Here is an 18,711-nt window from a genome sequence, read left to right as displayed (position 1 = left end):
ATTGTGACAGTTTGGGAGCCTTTGTAATTCTCAAAATATCAGCTATGTTTATGCATTAAAGTGTTCTGTTTTACAGAATATACCATATTTTATATTTAAAATGCTTGCTTATAAGACTTGTTTTTGTATTTGTGCTGCAGTGCCCAGCTATCATCTGCTGATGGGGTTTACAAACTAACCAGATATAATGCATTGAGGATGACTGGACAGTGAGGAGGGATGAGGGAAAGGAGGGGCAAACGCAATAAGATATTGTGACTATTGAGCAAAACCTAGTGTATTTCATATAAATTTCAATGGTACAGGGAATATGTAAAAGGTGTAAGTAGGAGGTATCTTGAAGCCTGGTAGCTTAAGCGAATGTTCAGGGGGAATTTAAAGCATTGTAAGGGGCTATGGATTGCAGCTCTCAACCCCTTAATTCGAGGAATTAGTCTAATCACTACATGGGAAGGTACTTCAGGATGCCCAGAGCATTTTGTGGGGAGTGCCATGTGTGGACACAGCAAGCCAGTTTATACAAGGAAGATTGGCTAGTGTGTTAAACTCTAAATTGTTTTGCAAGAGAAAATGATAAAATGGTTTTAAATGAACCCAACTGAGTCCTCTAATGTAAAGAACCTTTAAAAATAATTATAAGTGCTAAGTGAGTATTTCATTTAAAACCTCAGCTGATTAAGCATCTGTTCTGCATTATCACCTTTCTGAAGGTGACTATTTTATTCCAAATAAGCTAATGCATGTTATCTTCCTCTGTTTCAATTCTAGTTGTCTGGTGATCCATGTTCTATAGAATCTAAGAAACCAAAACGGTCTGGAGAAGTGTGTGCCTTCAGTAAAGTTCTAGCTCACCTTGTAGCAATGTGTGACACAAATATGCCATTTATAGGACTTCGTATGGAGGTAAGTATTAAGAGACTGAAATTTTCCTGGAATTTCTTTTGTATAAATTGATCTATCTGTATGTGGGGCCATGTGTCTGCATACTATTCCCTCTAGTTCCTTCTGCCTTCTGTTCAAAATACGTGTCTGGCCAATGTTAGCAATCTCTTTGCATGGTCCAACTGAGGCTGGACACTGAGTGCTTTATAACTCAGTAATCTGAATTGAGCTGTGGCTCCTTGCCACTGTTGATACTTTGGGAGAGGGAAGGGCAGGATATGAGACAGGAGAAAGTGAAGAGAGAACAGAGGAGAGAGTGGCATGTCAAGAGGGGAGGCAAAAGACTGTAGTGTGCAGGCCAGTGATCTCAATTTTTCATGCTCAGAATGTGACTGTCCCTTAGAGCAAGAGGCACACTTTCAAAGTGCATGCTTCCCCCTGCCGCAACCCATCGGTGAGATTGGTTTTGTTACAACTTAATGAAATCTTACTTTTTCTTTAGTTGTCTAACATGGAGATTCCACATCAAGGAGTACAGGTAGAAGGAGATGGCTTCAGCCATGCTATACGTTTATTAAAGTAAGATATTGTTATACACTTAATTTTATCAAGTACGTAAACAATATTAGGAAAAGGAACGTTGGAAGAGTTTGACACCTTGCAGCTCTAAACTTTGAAAGGCATTCTCATTTTAAACACTTGTTTATCTTACATCCCCAGTCATTAAGGTAATGTGACCTGGAGTGGGGAGGGGAAGAGTTGGAAAAGGATGTACTGCCCTTTATTGTTTAAATAGCCAATCCTAGTGTCTGTTTATAGGTGGGAATTGACCAGCTAAGGGGCACAGTCTCTGTCTGTTCCAGACGTGACAAATTCACAGCATCTAGAAGGGATGATCTGTCCTTCCTTGTTCCAGCCAGAGCTATCTGAATGGTCGCTGCTAACTTAACATTTTCTGTTTGAATCCTTGGCAGGAATTGCCATTCTACTAATAGCCTATATCCCAGGTTCCCTGAATATCTGTTGGTAGAGCACTCTGGGATACAAATGTCTGCCTGTGGGTGCAGATATCTGCAGATAGACATTGGTGTTTGCTGATCCACAGGCTCTGCTCCCAAGAGAGACAGCAGCCAATGGAGAAGAAAGGGGTCTCACTTCTGCCAGGAGACAGTTGCTATACCAGCAGCTTCTCCCAGCAGTGCGGATGTACAAGTAAATCATCTTATACAGTCTTGTGTGCATTCTTATAAACTATTGAAATACAACATAGATGGGACTGCTATAAAGTAGATGCATAACTGGTTGGATAATTGTTCTCAGAATGTAGTTATCAATGTTCAGTCATGCTGGAAGGGTATAAAAGGTAGGGTTCTACATCGATCAGTTTTTGGACCAGTTCTGCTCAGTATCTTCATCAATGATATAGATAGTGACCTAGAGAATGTTTGTCAAGTTTGCAGCTGGTACCAAGCTGGGAGGGTTAGCAAACGTTTTGGAAATAGGGTTATAATTCAAAATGATTTGGCCAAACTGGAGAAATGGACGGAGGTTAAGAGAATGACGTTCAATAAGGACAAATGCAAAGTACTCCACACAGAATGGAATAATCAGTTTTGCACATACGAAACTGGAAATGAGAGTGTAGGAAGGAGTACTACACAGAAAGGAACACAGGAGTGATAGTGGACCACAAGCTAAGTATGAGTCAACAATGTGACAATGGTGCAAAAAACCAAAAAAACAAAGTTCATTCTGGATGTATTAATAGGAGTGTTTTAGCAAGACACAAAGTAATTTTTCCACTCTTCTCTGTGCCGCGTACAACATTTCCGGAAAGATGTGGACAAATTGGAGAAAGTCCAGAGAAGAACAAAAGAAATGATTGAAGGTCAAGGAAACACGAGGGAAGATTGACAAAACTGGGTTTATTTATTCTAGAAAAGAGAAGACTGAGAGGGGATATGATAACAGCTTTGAGTTACCTAAAAGGTTTTTACAATGAGAAGGAAGAAAATTATTCTCCATAACCTCTGATGATAGGGCAAGAAGCAATGGGCTTAAACTACAGCAGAGGAGGTTTAGGGTTGGAAATTAGGAAAAACTTACTAAACGTCAGGATGGTTAACCACTGGAATAAACTGCCTAGGGAGGTTGTAGCAAACTCCATCATGGGAAATTTTTTAAGAACAGGTTAGTCAAATGTTTTTCAGGTCTGATGTAGATAGCTCCTGGTCCTGGAGTGGACTTAATGACCTCTCAAGGTTTCCAGTTCTAATATTCTATGATTCATAGTGCCCCTGGCCCTGCCACCAGCAGCGTAGTACAGCCCCAGACAGGAAATGCAGTTTGGGTTGGTACAGCTGTACCGCCAGGTGGCCCTGGCTCCTGGGAGTGATGTGGCCACATTCCTTTCCATTGGCTGCCGTTTCTCTTGAGAGTAAAGCCCTGCGGATCAGTAGATACCGATGTCTATTCTTGGATATCCGCATCTGCAGATAGGCTATTTTCATCTATGCAGAGCTCTGTGCATTAGCAGTCAGGAGGCTACAACATTGGCTTGGAAGGTTTCACAGTACCTCTCTCTGGGAATGTGAATTATACTAATGCATTCAGTCCATAGTTCTTACCATTTTCCTTCTCATCCTTCTTTCAGGTGAAGGCTTTAATATAAAAGCCTATGGTTCTCTTGAACTATACTACTTTGTTCTTTTTTTAAATTCAACACGGTGCTTTTTCTCATATCTTGGGGCACACAGGAGTTAACATTACTTTAGCTTTTTCAATCAGTGAAAGGAAAGGGATGTTCTGTAGAAACTAGCAATTTTTATTTCCTTAGCTCTCAAATCACTTGTTTTTAGCAAAAGCTTGTGTGCTTCATCAGAGTCCCTGGTGGTATGCCCTGAAGGCCCACAGACTTGGGCTCTCGTGGAGCAGAGGAGGGAAACTTAATTCCTTAGTTCAAGGCTTTTCACTGAGAATACTGGTAGCCCCCAGATCCTAATATCTAGAGACAGTTGGCTTGGGCACTTCCAGGTGACCTCTGTAATGTTAGCTTTTGAGGAGAGTTCTCTGATGTAGTCATGGCTCGAGCCATGCGTATGAATTGCCATGCTGCGTTATGCCAGTGGTGTATTGGTTCAGTGTTCTATCTCTCACAGAACGTTTCACACATGCCACTTTGAAAGTGGCATGTAATAAATGGCCTGAAATATGCTAATGAGGTGCAGATGTAAATTCCTTGTGCCTTATTAGTGTATAAGGTCACATGATTTGGAGTCCAGAAGAAGCTCTTCCGGACTCCAAAACAGTGTGTCGAAGTGTGGCCCTTGGGGGATCTTCTAGAAGGAAGTCCTCCTTCTGGAGGCCCCTTCTTCCTGAAAATTTTCGGGAAGAAGGGACCTCTGGTAGGAGTACATCTTTCTGGAAGTTCCCCCAGGGGCCACACTTCGCCACACTGTTTTGGAGTCTGGAATTGCTTCTTCTAGACTCTGAATCATGTGGCCTTATGCTAATGAGGGGTGGGATATTTACCTCCATGCCTCATTAGCATATTTCGGGCCATTTATTAGCATGCCACTTTTGGAGAAAGTGACATGTAGAAATGGCCATGGAGAAATTGCTTGTTAGGGGAAGTTGCTTACAAAGCTTTCCCTCAGCTATTGACTGGCTTATACTCTGAAACAGGAGTGTTTATATCCATCCTAGAAACACTTTTGTCTATTGTAATGTAACTTTTTCATATGACTGTAATTAAAATAAACTATACTGATAAAACACCTTTATAATGTCTATCTCGAATTGTGCAGCTTTAACTATTTTGATTTTGAAAGAACTGATCGGAAAAGTTCTATTTTTAGCCAGAAGGGCTGAATTCAGCTCTGTCGAAGTACTTACTTTGACCATAGTTTGATTGTAGGTGGGTCTGAGGCAGACCTGTCCCTCATCTAACAATGTTTTGTAGAATTTGCTTGTAATTTATTTGCGTTCTAAGACTGGCATTCCATACATTCGATGCATAATTGTGCACTGTTTTCTTCATGGACAGAATTCCTCCATGTAAAGGTACAAGTGAGGAAACCCAGAAGGCTCTGGACCGTTCTCTTCTTGATTGCACTTTCCGATTACAAGGTAGAAATAACCGTACATGGGTTGCTGAGCTGATATTTGCAAATTGTCCACTTAACAGCACATCTTCCAGGGAACAAGGTTAGTTTTGCAGAACAATTTTTTCTAGATGTGACTTCTTTCTCTTTGTGTTCTCTGTCAAATGCCAATAATTATTGATGCTACAGGGCCAACACGTCATGTCTACCTGACTTATGAAAACCAATTGTCTGAACCAGTTGGTGGTCGAAAAGTTGTTGAGATGTTCCTCAATGATTGGAACAGTATTGCTCGACTGTATGAATGTGTACTGGAGTTTGCACGATCTTTGCCAGGTACAAAAACCTTTTTCTTTCTTTCTTTTTACACTGTTATTGCATCTTATGTAAATGAATAAGCTTTCTCACACAATCTCTTTTTTCCCCCTTTTCCAAAGAAATACCCAACCACCTAAATGTTTTCTCAGAGGTCCGTGTTTACAACTACCGCAAGCTAATCCTTTGCTATGGAACTACCAAGGGAAGCTCAGTAAGTAACTCCCTTAGTAAACTTCTCAAGCTGCATTCGAAAACAAACTATACAGGTTGAGAGCTTTTGGTACTTAAGCAAAAAATCCTCCACCTTATTTAAAGAACAGTAAAATATTCAGATTAAGAAAAGCAGGGAATCTGTAAGTAATGGATGTTAGATCATATTAATTTGTTTGATGCATAAATATTTGCAAAATTAGTGTGTAAAATGGCAGGAGGACAGTTATGGACAGAAAGTGGTCTTTTTTTTTTTTTTTTTTAAAAAAAAAAAAAAAAAAAGCTCTGACAAAACTTCTGAAATTCAAAATGTTTCCCTCTTTTAATTCAAAAAGGAGTTGTAAAACACTTTCCCACACTCAGAACCCCTTAGCCTCACCATGGCCATTTGAACTAACATAATAAGGAAATAGCCCAGTCTCTTTTTATACTTGCCTTTTCTCACCCTCCCTCACTAATCATCCTCATGGGGAATTCCTAGATAAAGTCTTAACAAAAATCAAAAAACACTTTTGCAGAAAGCTATGCAAACTTCCTACATGGCATTTTGATTTCAGTTACTTTTCTATTCACATTAGAGATGTAAAATCCTGTTTAATAAGCTGACTGGTTACACATCAGATTTAACTGCTTAACCATTGAACCAGTTTGTAATGGGGGCTGGAGAGCCACAGCAGCCCCTGTCCACAGCCCTGTTTCTCAGTTCCTGCAGTGTCCGATATGCCTCCCGTTGGCCATGGGACACCACAGTGTGGCGAATGGAGCGCCTACCACTCCCTGCACATGCCCCATCACTTTGTGGGAAAATGCGAGGTGGCAGCAGCTGGTTGGACTCCAGCCTCAGGGCGCAGCAGTTGGGGGTGGGGCCTGACACGCGTTTCTAGGTGCAGGGCCTAGCAGTTGTGGGGGGCCTGGTGTGTGTCTCCAGCTGCAGGGCCTCTCGTGTGTCTCCGGCAGTTGGTGGGGGCTGGTGCCTGGCTCTGCCGGGAGAGGTAGGGGGGCTGATGCCTGGCTCTGTGGGAGATGGGGGCGGGGGATGAATTCTGTTGGATACCACTGCCCAGTGTGCTATGGGTGGGGATGCTGCAGACCAGCTGGAGCAGCCCTTGTCCGCAGTGGAGGGCCAGCTTGGTTGGGCTGGAGTGGCCTCCTCAACAGCACCCCAGGGCTGCTGCAGACTGGGGACTGCACTGGCTGTGCTGGAGTGCTCCCTCCCCACGTGCAGTGGCCCTGCAGGACAGGAGCAGTCCCCTGCCCGTGCCATGTGGGAGGGGAGGCTTTCTCCAGCCCCAGCTAGTTAACTGGTTGATCATTAATATCGCTAATTTACATATGAGAAATTTTCAGTTTCTGGTTCAAAGCTTGCAATCTCATTTCAGTTTTTAAGATTTAATTTATTCTTACTTGGTGTTATAGATCAGTATTCAGTGGAATTCCATACATCAAAAATTCCACATTTCATTGGGAACAGTTGGCCCAAATTCAGGTTGCAGTAACTGTCATAACACCATCCTGCACCAGCTTCAGGAGATGTTCAATAAGACACCAAATGTGGTCCAGTTATTACAGGTAACTGTCTTTTATTTCTGTTTATGATAAGATAGAATTTAGAAACGTGTGAGATGAGTAAGGCCCAGATTCTGATGTTTTGTGTTTCTTTTCCAAGGGTATCAAAATCTGGTCCTTAATAAATTACGGCTGGCTCTTGTTGATTGAGGAAGTACAGGACGTGGTCGGGGCTGCTTATGCTTCATGACTTATTTTTCTTCTGAGGCCATGTCTACACTGTAAATTTGGGTCAATGCACACTACACTGGCATAAAGCCACTGCAGTTAACATGTTGCTTGTGCACAGATAGTCTTGGCTTCTTGCATCAGAGCTGCACATACTCATCAAGAGCGCTTGTGTTGTTGGACAGTGTGGTGCACCGTGGATGGATGTCCCAGTGTGCAATCTGCAACTGTCCAGCACACTCTCTTTTGGGAAACTTTAGTAATGTATGGCAAAACAGAAACATGTTGCAGAGTAATTGGGAGCAAGCTATTGGCTTCCCAGTGTGCTGCTGTTTCCATCTCATAATGCCATCTTTATCCCATAATTTTCACACCTTTTGTAAAAATCCTATGAACTCATACTGTGCTCCTCACTGACTGCCTTGTCTGACAGAAGCATGGAGCCTGCATGTCTCTGCACTGTTGTCATACGTGTTGCAATAGTAGAACCCTCTGGTAGTTGTGCAGACATGAGAAGTACTGAATCAGCAGAGATTGTGACAGTTGCTTTGACTGATTGCTGTTGGACAGCAAGAACCGATACAGCATTGATGGGGTAGTGTTCATAGCGCCACTGCTAAGAGCTAAGTGCTGCTTCTGGGCTCAAGAAGTGAGTGTTGACTGGTGGGATCATGTAATGCAGGTTTGGGATGATGAGCAGTGGCTGCAGAACTTCCATATGTGCAAGGCCACGTTCCTGGATCTCTGTGCCAAGCTCCCCCATCCCTCCATTACAGGGACGCCCAGTCAGAGCATCACTGATAATGGGGGGAAGGGAGTGCCGATCACTTTGTGGAAATTTGCAGCGCTAGATTGCTATTGGTTAGTGGGAAATCATTTTGAAGCAGGAAAATCTGCTTTCAAGGCTCTTGTGATGCAAGTGGCAGAGCTATTCATTATCTCCTGCTGTGCAACACTGTGACTCCTGGCAATCTGCAGGACATAATGAATAGATTTGCAGCTGTGGGGTTCCTGAACTGCACTGGAGCAGTAGTCTGTGCACACACTGCTGTTTGGGCACCAGACCACCTTGTCCAAGAGTCCAAAAGTAGCTTCTTTTTTTTTTTTTTTTTTTTTTATTCTTATGCAAGCACTGATGGTTCACTGAAAACATTTCATCAGCATAAGTGCTGGCTGCTCAGGGAAAGTGCTTGCATTTTTAAGGACACAGAACTGTTTAGAAGGCTGCAAGCAGAGACTTTTCTTTCCCAACTGGTGATTTACTGTTGCTGCTGAAATACTAGTTTTTATCATGGGAGGCCCAGGCTACCATTTGCATCCTTGGATCATGAAGCAGCACCAAATAAAACTTCAGCCATTGCATTTTTAGTAGATTGACGAGTTGGATGCTGGTGACAGTTACTCAAAAGTGGGTCTCAGTGAAAAAAACCCATCCCATTGGTTTTAATCTGCCTGCCATGCCCTGCGTAATGTCAATGAAGCAAAAGAAAAAAAAATTGCCAACAGGGCAGAGGTGTAGCAGCTGCCTGCTGAGTTTGAACAGCCAGATGGAAGGATGGTTAGAGCTCAGTGTGGAGCTGTTCACCAGAGAGTCTTTGAAAGGTCACTTTAACAGTGACCCACAGTATTGCACTGCATTGTACTGTTTTGAGGCCTGTTAGGAGTGCATCTATGAATTTAAGTCTCAATGCACCTACTAATTTTTCAGTGCATGTACACTTATGATTATTACATTTTCTCTTCAATCCTATGAGTTATCACACTGTACAATAACAAGTGGTCGATGCATTGGACAGCACCAGGAGACATACGCGGTTGCGACGTCATTTGGTCAGGAAACGAAATGAAGCATGAAGCAGGAGATGGATTCCTTCTTAGCAAAACAGCTAGAAGAGCGTTATTAGGATACAAACTGGTGAGTGCAACAATGATGGTAGCGAGATTCGAAGCAAAACCGTTCAACATCTCAGCCATTTCAGGTGTATGCACCCATGTCGGACAGTACGGAGGAAGAGATTGGGCTACTCTACAAAGACGGTGGAGGAGATACCGAAGAAGGATGTGTTGATCCTCGGAGGAGATTGGAATGCAAAGGTTGAAACAGTTAACGAAGGTTGGGAGAGAGTCATGGGAAGGTTTGGATATGGAGAAAGAAACCAATGAGGTGAGAAACTACTAGAGTTTGCTACAGAGCATGAGATGGTGGTCTGCAACATGAGATTCCAACAAAAGGACTGTAGGAAGTGGACGTGGCAATCAAATGATGGGAAGTCCAAGAACATGATACATACGATTTTATAAGAAGAAGATGGATAATATCAGTACAGCAGTGCCAAACTTTCCAAGGAGCGGATATAGACTCAGACCACAGTCTAGTGATTACAAACATCAAGATAAAACCCAAAAGAAAATGTAAGACAGTTTAAGAAAAGAAGAGACGTGGCAAGGCTAAATGAGGAAGAAACGGAATGTATACAGAGCAGCTCTCAAAGAGAAGATTAAGAATATCGCCACAGAGAAAGACCTAGATAAGAGAATTGCAGGGATATCAACTGCTGTAGAAGAGGCAATTGAGCAGACTGTTCCAGAAGAAGAAAAGATCAATAAGAAGTGGATTACCCAGGAGACACTGAAGTTGGCTCAAGAGAAGAGAGCGTTAAGATCAGAAGAGATGTTTTTGAGATGGCAGAACAGCAATATAGGGTGAAATGCAACGAGGTAAGGAAAGCAGCCAGAAAGGATAAGGAGAAATGGTTAGAGGAGCAATGTGAAGATATAGACAGGTATTACTTCAAATGTAAGACCAGGGAGGTGTATAAGACAAATTAGGAATATGAATAGGAAATGGCAACCGAAGCAGGTGGCGATTACAGGTAAGAATGAAGAAGTGCTCATGAACAGGGAGAAGATTGTACAGCGATGGATGAGAGATTGCACTGATCTATACAAAGCACAGTTGAACCCAAGACTGACTGAAGAACTGAAAGAGACATCTCCATCGAGAGCGAGGCTGATCTTTCGAAGGAGGAAGTAGAAGAAGCAGTGAAATGACTAAAGAACAAAAAGAGCCCTGCAAATGATAACGTCACGGGAGAGATGATCAAATACGGCAGAGAAAGCATGATTCGGGAAATACACTGACCATGTAATATAGCATGGAAAGAAGGGAAGGCGCCGAAGGAATGGACGAGTTCTGTGCTAGTGACAATACCCAAGAAAGGAAGTACATTGGAGTGCAAGAACTACAGAATGATTGCCCTCACGAGTCATCTAGGTAAGGTGCTGATGATGATGCTGACTGAGAGATTAAGATCGCAGATAGAAGAACATACAGCAGACAAGCAAGCGGGGTTCAGAAAAGATAGAAGTACCATGCAGGAGATACTGGCACTAAGACTGATAGCGGAGAAAGCTTGACGAAAGAACAAGAACGTATACGCTTGCTTTGTCGATTTTCAAAAGGCATTTGACACTATAGATCAGAAAGTGACTGGGGCGGTGTTGGAATCATATGGAGTGGATAGCAGACTGATACAGTTGGTGAAGGATGTCAATAATAATGCGGAGGCAGCGGTGAGAACGTGCGGGGAGTTGGGAAGTTGGTTTTAAACAAGTAGAGGTACAAGACAAGGAGATCCAATATCACCAAGTATCTTCATCGCACATCTGGAGAGGGCGATGGACAAGATCAAGGAAGAGGTAGAAGGGGTATCTGTGCACGGGAAAAGAATTAACAACTTGAGGTTCATGGATGATATAATTATCATTGAGGAAGATGAGGAGAAGCTAGCAAACGGTGCAGGTGTTAAATGAAGGGAAGTGGTAAGCACTGATTATGAACATTGATAAAACAAAAACAATGGTATTTGAGATAAGGAAATAGGAAGGAAAACCAGTGTAGATGGTATTGAACTAGAATATGTAGAGAAGTTCATATATCTGGGGAACAACATGACATGAGCTAGACTGTAAGAAGGAAATCACGAGTAGAATAGCGAAAGCAAGAGCAAGTTTGAAGGCGGTGGATAAGATCTGGAAAAGCAAAGCAGTTAGCTTAAGAGCAAAGCTGAGCATCTTGAAAACGTGTATTCAGCAGCATGTTGTACGGATGTGAGACATGGGTGATAGTGAAAGATTCAAAAGAATATTGGCATTCAAAAGGAGTTGTTATAGAAAGATGCTGAGAACAGGATTGATGCAGAAGGTAACCAGTGAGGAATTATATAGAAAGGTACAGCTGAAAGAAAACCTGCTGCAGAAAGTTATAAAACAGAAGCTACAACTGTTTGGGCATATTTGCAGAACGAATGACGAGCGAAAAATAAAAACCCTGGTATTTGGCATAATGGATGGTTTGAATAGGAGAGGCAGACCTCACAGAGAATGGATAGATGATATAGTAGATTGGTGCAGAGCTAGTCTACAGAAAATAAGCCACTCTGCGCTGGACAGGGAAAGATGGAAGGAAATAGTGAGAGAGGCATCAGACACCAACAGGTGCTGAGCCCACAGTTGATGATGATTTTATAAATTCTGGGTAGTTGTTTTATTTTGGTATTTTATTTTACAGTACAATGGATGAGGAATGGGGAGCATGGGAAGAAATTACAGAACACCCGCTGTGTAATACTAATACTGAATATCCATCCTTTGTCTACTTCTTAGTCAACAAATACAGTAGACCCCCAGCTTACACAGGGATTGCGTTCTTGCTATCCCTGCATGTGTCAAATTTCCCACGCAGGGTGGAGGAGCCAGGAAACTGACCAAGGCCCAGGCTGACCTGGCTCCAGGGAGTGGAGGGAAGCCAGGGACCAGGTGACAGCCTGGCTCCCAGCTCCCCTCCACTTGTGGGAGCCAGGAAGCTGACCAGCACTGGTCATAATGAGGCAGGGAGCCAGGAACCAGGTGGAATGTTGATAGGGACGTAGGAAGGTGTCGTAATGGAACTCCTTGCATACACCAAAGGGAGGTGAGCCTGTGATTATTCCACCTGTAGGGCCACAAGAATCTGCAGCATCACTATTTGCTGCTGGAAAAGCCTCATTACATCTTGGTTCATCGTCATATTTTCCTTTTCCTTTTGGGAGACTTGGGTCTTTTGCCTTTCCACTCTTTTCTTTTTGCGGCTATTGGCTCACAGTCTGATGTAGCATTGACTTGAAGGCTGCCCCTGAATGTGTAATCCAGAGTCATCCTTTTTCTCCTCTTTATCTGGTTTAGGCATTCTGCAAATGTGAAGGGTGAAGCCCCTCAAGGCCAGAGTGGCAGCTGGAGGAGTTAAAACACACTGCAGTACCATTGTCAGTATAGTCATAACAGCAAAAGTTAAGATTCAGAAGTTCCTTGTCGTCTTTTCCTAAAGTTTTAGAGTAACGATGCTTATTTGATTCTTTTGCTTAGAGTGCTTTTGCATTCACAGCACCACCCACGGTGGGTATCACCTCCCAGATGTGAGAGAAATGAGAAGGTAATTGCTTGGTTGCATGAAATTGTGCATATGGCAAAGGCACTGAGTACTGGTAACACTTACTACAGGTGGCAGTGAGTGTTCAGCTGATACATTTATCCTGTGGGTTGTATCCTGGAGCCACTCAGACTTGTATGTGCTAACCTGTGTGTGTCTGGTGTGAGAGAGTACCCAATAATGGAAGAAGAAATGAGGGTGCCATTGCTAGAAAACTTTGGGAAAGTTTCACCAAGATCACTGAGGGGGATTCAAGGAACATATCTATGTACAAAAGTACATTACTCTGCATGGTCCCTCTGCCTAAGGGGTGAGAAAAACAGACGGTTGGAGAGGTGGAAAATGGACAATCAGGAAACGGTATTTTTAAAATTCTCATGGCTTGAAGGGGAGGGGTATCTTTTGGTCTTTGTGACTCCGGGGCAGTGCAGTTCACAATTGTGACCAGAGCAGTTAGTGTCAGGAATTGTGGGTCTGCTGCTGGAGGACTGTTAAGTTCACCATAAATAACTTAGTGTCGACATTCTCACTGCACTGATCTCAGTCCATTAACTGTAACTCGAGGTGGTATTACTATGTCAATGTAACAGGGGAGTTATGTTGGTGGGAAGCAAATCCAAGTTAAACATCTGTGCAGCTAGGTCATGGTGAGCTGCCTTGCATTGACCTAACTTTGTAGTGTAGACTAGGTCTGGTTCCCTTAAAAATAGACTCTGATTGATTGATTGGAAACTAATTGATCTCTCAGCATCTGTTCTTTTACAGGTATTGTTTGATACTCAGGCTCCATTAGTTGCCATCAACAAACTTCCAACTGTGCCAATGCTGGGTCTGACTCACCGCATCAACATTGCTTATCAGTGTTTCTCAATCCTGCCACAGTCACCCACACACATCAGGCTGGCTTTTAGGAATATGTACTGCATTGACATCTACTGCCGGAGCCGAGGGGTAGTGGCAATCCGTGATGGAGCATACAGCCTTTTTGACAATAGTAAAATAGTGGAAGGTTTTTATCCTGCCCCAGGACTAAAGGTAATTGTGTTTACTGGAATGTTATGGAAGCATCACTTGTGGTTCCGTTGTGCCTAATGAGACCGGCTTTAGGTGAAAAGCTCATCTGTGTATGAAATTACAGCACTTACTCTTTTTGAGGACAAAATGTTCTGTTTTACAAGAGAATAAATCAATATATTTAAATTGATTTTTAAGTCTGAGAGACCAACAAGAAACTTAGCTTTCAGTGTGAGACTTTTTTTCCCCTCCTGAATGAACTTAATAATAATAATGCAGACACTGCAGGCTTCTTTCATTGTTAAAGCTCACTTAAATCTTGTGCCAAAGCTACATTCAAAGATATTTTAGGATTAATGGAACTTTTTCCCCATTTTTCATAGCTGAACATTTCAGCAGGGGCCAATGGGTAACTTTCTTCTAAGTAGAGCTGTCAAGCAATTTAAAAATAATTGTGTTCAGTTGTGCTGGTAAACAATAGAACAACTTTTTTTAAATTTTCAAATATATTGATTTCAATTAGTATTCACTTTATATTTATTTTATGACAAATATTTGCCCTGTAGAAAAACAAAAGAAATTGTATTTTTCAGTTCACCCAACACAAGCAGTGTAATGCAGTTTTTGTCACAAAAGTTGGATGTAACAAATGTAGGTTCATCTACAAAACATAACTGCACTCAAAAACAAAGATGTGAAACTTTATGGTCGAGAAGGTTCACTCTGTCCTACTTCTTGTTCAATCAGTCATTCAGAAAGTTTTTTTACATTCATGGGAGATAATGCATGTTTTATGATGTCATCTTAAAGTGAGAACAGGTGTTCTAATGACATCATTCATAACTGGTGTTACAAGATGTATGCTGTATGTACTAAAGATTCGTGTCCCTTTATGCTTCAACCACTGCTCTAGAGGACAGATGTCCATTGAGCTGACAGATTCTGCTTGATAATGCTTCAAAAGAGTATGGACCTATTCATGCTGATTTTCATCATGAGTCTGATGCTACGAGCAGAAGATTGTACTTGTGGTGTGTGGCTTTTTTTTTTTTTTGGATGATTTCAGTTCTGTAGTTTCCATGTTGGAATGTTGTTCTTTTAAGACTTCTAAAAGTAGACTCCACATTTTGTCCCCCTCAGATTTTGGATGGTACTTCAGATTGTTAAAAATGGGTCGCATGCTATAGCTGACTTAAGAAATTCCACATTGGTTCCTTCTTTGTGGTTTGTCAGACCTGCAGTGAAAGTGATTTTGAAATAAACAACGTGTGCTGGGTCATCATCTGCGACTGATATAACATGAAATGGCAGAATGTGGTGAAACAGAGCGGGAGACATATAATTCTTCTCTAAGTAGTTCATTTACAAAATTTCATTAATGCATGATTTTTTTATTGAGTGTTATCGGCATGGAAGCATGTCCTCTGCAAAGGTGGTTGAATCATGAAGGGGTATATGAGTATTTAGCATATCAAACAAAATACCTTTTTTTTTCCTTTCAGGTAATGTAAATAAGAAGTGGGCAGTGTTACTCTCTGACGTAAATATAACAAATAACTTTAAGTGACCGGCTGAACAAGAAGTAGGGCTGCATGGACTTGTAGGCTGTGAAGTTTTACATTGTTTTGGCCAGGGGTGAGCAACCTTTCCGAGGTGGAGTGTCAAAATTTGACCTTTTGAACTGTCTGTATGGTGTGATTGCCAGTGATACTTTTTGAAGTCACCAGTTGTCCTGCTTATAATAGATTCATAAATAAATAAAGATGCAGAGCTTTACTGTTTATGTGGTCTTCTGTTAATCCACAGGCAGCTTGGCTTTGAGTAAACTCCTGGCTGCATGTGGGAGGAGCGGTGGGGCTGAGCTCCCGCCTTGCATGTTGATGAAAATCGACTCACATACCACTCTTGGCACCTGTTCTTGCGGTTGCTGACCCCTGGTTTTGGCTTTGAGTGCCAGCTCTTTCCTTGCACCCCCATCATCTCCAAGTTATACTTTCACAATAAAGGGATTGCAATACAGTACTTCTGTGAGGTGAATTGAAAAATATTTGTTTCACTTTTACGGTGTAAATAGTTGGAATTAATATAAAATAAGCACTGTATTCTCTTATAATTGAAATCATTGTATTGCAAAAAAAAAAAAAAAAAAAGTCCAAAACAGTTATAATTTCAATTGGTATTCTGTTGTTTAGCAGTATGATTAAAACTGATTAATTTTTTTAGTTAATCATGTAAGTTAACCATGGTTATTTGACAGCCCTACTTCTGAGTAAAAAGTTTCTTTTCTTTGCTTTTTTTAAGAGGAGGTAAAGTGATTTTTGTCAAGACAATTTTACATTTGCAATATTAAAGGTGCACCTATATCACATTTGACAGTCCTAGCTAAATATAAAATTTTTATAAAATTATTTTCTCTAACTAGTATGTGTTTGATTCCTATACATTTACTTAACATTCTTACATGCCTTTTTATTTTATTTCTTGGTTAATGGTTTCCTTTAAGCTTTAAATTTTCAACCTTTCAAGGGGCTTCACAAATCTTACAGGTCTTCCCAAGTTTGATTTAACTCACGTCGAGTCGAGGTTTTGTACTTTAGGTTTGGAGACTAAGATTTCCATCCTTTGATAATAGTTAGACACAAGCCAGTAGAATTTAACAGGAGGGGAGTTATTTTCCCAACACTTCTATCAGAATAAACTTGTACTAATCTAGAAAACAAGGGTTGCTTAAAACATTTACTAACTTTTTAATTGGAATTATATGAAAGATTTCTGAATTTTGAGGATGAACTTGTCAGGGTGGCAAACAGCAACAGTTTCTTAGTAACCAAATTGGTCTTTGGCTTCTTGATTTTTTTTTTGTGAATTGTATTTCAAGTGAAAACTTACATTTTAATCCAGGGATAATAAAATGAGTTATAAATAGCACACATGCACTACTGCTATGATATTTAGATAATTTGTAAGTATAGAATTGCTATGAGACACGTAATAAATTATAATCAAATATATCCACAGACATTCCTGAACATGTTTGTTGACAGCAATCAGGATGCACGAAGACGATCTGTAAATGAGGATGATAATCCACCTTCTCCTATCGGGGGAGATATGATGGATTCATTGATATCACAACTTCAACCCCAACAATCCCAGCAGCAGGTAATATGTAGGCAAAATAATAAAATTTTGAGTTATGCTGTGTGTCCATTGTTCTAGATAATTAGCTCAGCCTTTTTAGAAAAATATATGCTGTCTCTTCCCCAGTGGGGTGGCAATAGCAAATGAGACAAATATAAATTGTACTGCTTTGGAATGGCCGTTCGGAGATTTATTCGTGCTTTAAAATTTGTTTACTTTGAGATAACATCACAGAGAGCACATAGCAAGTTGACTGCCATTCTGGAGAACCATTCAATGTCTCATTTAAAACAGAAAAGGAGTATGAAATGGAGGGAAGATAGTGTGGTCCTAAAATATAACATTTTTTGGTAATTTGAGGATCTGTATTGTATCTTTCGTCTTTGGAGTGTAGGGAGTGAAGAAGAGGGTGAGATGTGTAAAGGTGTTTATGTGGATTGAGGGAATAGAATGAAGTTTCTTCCAGAAGAACACACGTAGTAGCAAGCTCTGAATTAGGTGTGGAGACTTGAAAGCTATGGTGATAGGCTGAGTAGATACATCTGTTTATCAAACTACCTTTTTTTCTGAATTTATTAACATTACTGTTCAGTAGATTCAGTGTGAAATCACTGAAGACTTCCATTTTACTGTGTTGACACTTTCAGCCATTTGCAAAACAGGCGGGAACATCAGGTGCTTATCCTCTTACTTCACCACCCACATCCTATCACAACACAGTGACCCCATCTCCTTCCATGATGCATACGCAGTCACCAGGTAGGATGGCTCTCAATTCTATATTGGCAATAGATGTTATGAAATGTAACCTTTTTATATTGTCAATAATAGTATGATTTATGGCATACTTCTCTCACATATGACCTTCTGTTATTTCTGAGGCATGTGTAGAGTGGTTGGCCTACACTGCATGTGAGCTCTGCATGAACTTCAACCATGGTAGCATAAATGACATTTACTCTGCGTGCATAACATGGAATTTTTTTAAAGGCTCCAAACTTGGTCAAATCAAACATCTTCATTTAGAGGTCCTCTTCTGAAAAGTATATTTCAGCTTTCTACTCCCAGATGTTTGTACCTGTGTGAAGGCCAATATTAAGTGTAAACTTCAAGAAGTTATGAGTATGTGAGAATAGAGCTAAAGGTTGTATAACTATATTTACAAGCTAATTGTAGTTTCATTGATGCACCTGCTGTAACAAGGATAACATTATCTGTTATCTATGGAAGTCATGTAATGTGCATGTGGAAAGTGCCACTGAATTTCTAGTTCCCATTGGCATTTGAAGAAGGATTGGTTACTGTAAAAATGAGTATCCTGTCTACTTAATAAGAGTGCAGTGTTGCTGATTCAGGTCTAAGATGCAGCTTCTGGGGGTTAAAGGAGATTCTGACAAGGCTCGTATGACGTGTCTCTGAAAAAGAGACAAATCTTTTTTTTTTTTTTTTTTTTAATTTTCTTTGCTATTGGTTTATTCAAGCTTTTGAAAGAAAAGTAGAAAACTTAATGAATTACTGTTTCATTGCTGTCTTTATCAGGAAATCTGCATGCTGCAAGCTCCCCTAGTGGTGCTTTGAGAGCTCCATCACCAGCATCGTTTGGCCCAACTCCTTCACCTTCCTCCCTTGGCATAACAATGGGGCAAACAGCTAATTTTGCCAGCCCACATGGTGAGTTCTTGTACTCGTAAATCTCCATAATGATCTGAATTAACTGTTTATTAAAAATGTCTGTCTGCACACACTTACAGACAAAGTTAGTGAGTTAAAAGTGAAAGTAAGCTGGTGTGCCCTGGTGCAGTGCACCAGTAAGAGACTGGACGCCTTGCGGCTGATTTCTGG

General features: G+C 41.1%; 1 protein-coding gene across 2 annotated transcripts in view; it reads left to right on the top strand.

The window, feature by feature from the left end:
- The window catches only part of MED14 (mediator complex subunit 14), a 59,774-nt gene that overhangs the window by 27,615 nt on the left and 13,448 nt on the right, over positions 1–18,711 (top strand). For both annotated transcript variants that reach the window (XM_074995003.1, XM_074995012.1), the window contains exons 15-24: positions 769–903; positions 1,385–1,461; positions 4,928–5,088; positions 5,175–5,321; positions 5,423–5,514; positions 6,930–7,082; positions 13,480–13,749; positions 16,747–16,890; positions 17,517–17,628; positions 18,409–18,540. In XM_074995003.1, the coding sequence (XP_074851104.1) occupies positions 769–903; positions 1,385–1,461; positions 4,928–5,088; positions 5,175–5,321; positions 5,423–5,514; positions 6,930–7,082; positions 13,480–13,749; positions 16,747–16,890; positions 17,517–17,628; positions 18,409–18,540 (1,423 nt within the window). The remainder of the gene's footprint in view (positions 1–768; positions 904–1,384; positions 1,462–4,927; positions 5,089–5,174; positions 5,322–5,422; positions 5,515–6,929; positions 7,083–13,479; positions 13,750–16,746; positions 16,891–17,516; positions 17,629–18,408; positions 18,541–18,711) is intronic.

This window comes from Carettochelys insculpta, chromosome 1 (assembly GCF_033958435.1).
Source record: "Carettochelys insculpta isolate YL-2023 chromosome 1, ASM3395843v1, whole genome shotgun sequence".
NCBI classification, from domain to species: domain Eukaryota; kingdom Metazoa; phylum Chordata; order Testudines; family Carettochelyidae; genus Carettochelys; species Carettochelys insculpta.
The sequence above is the reverse complement of the archived record's forward strand: the minus strand, read 5'-3'. Positions and strand labels throughout refer to the sequence as shown.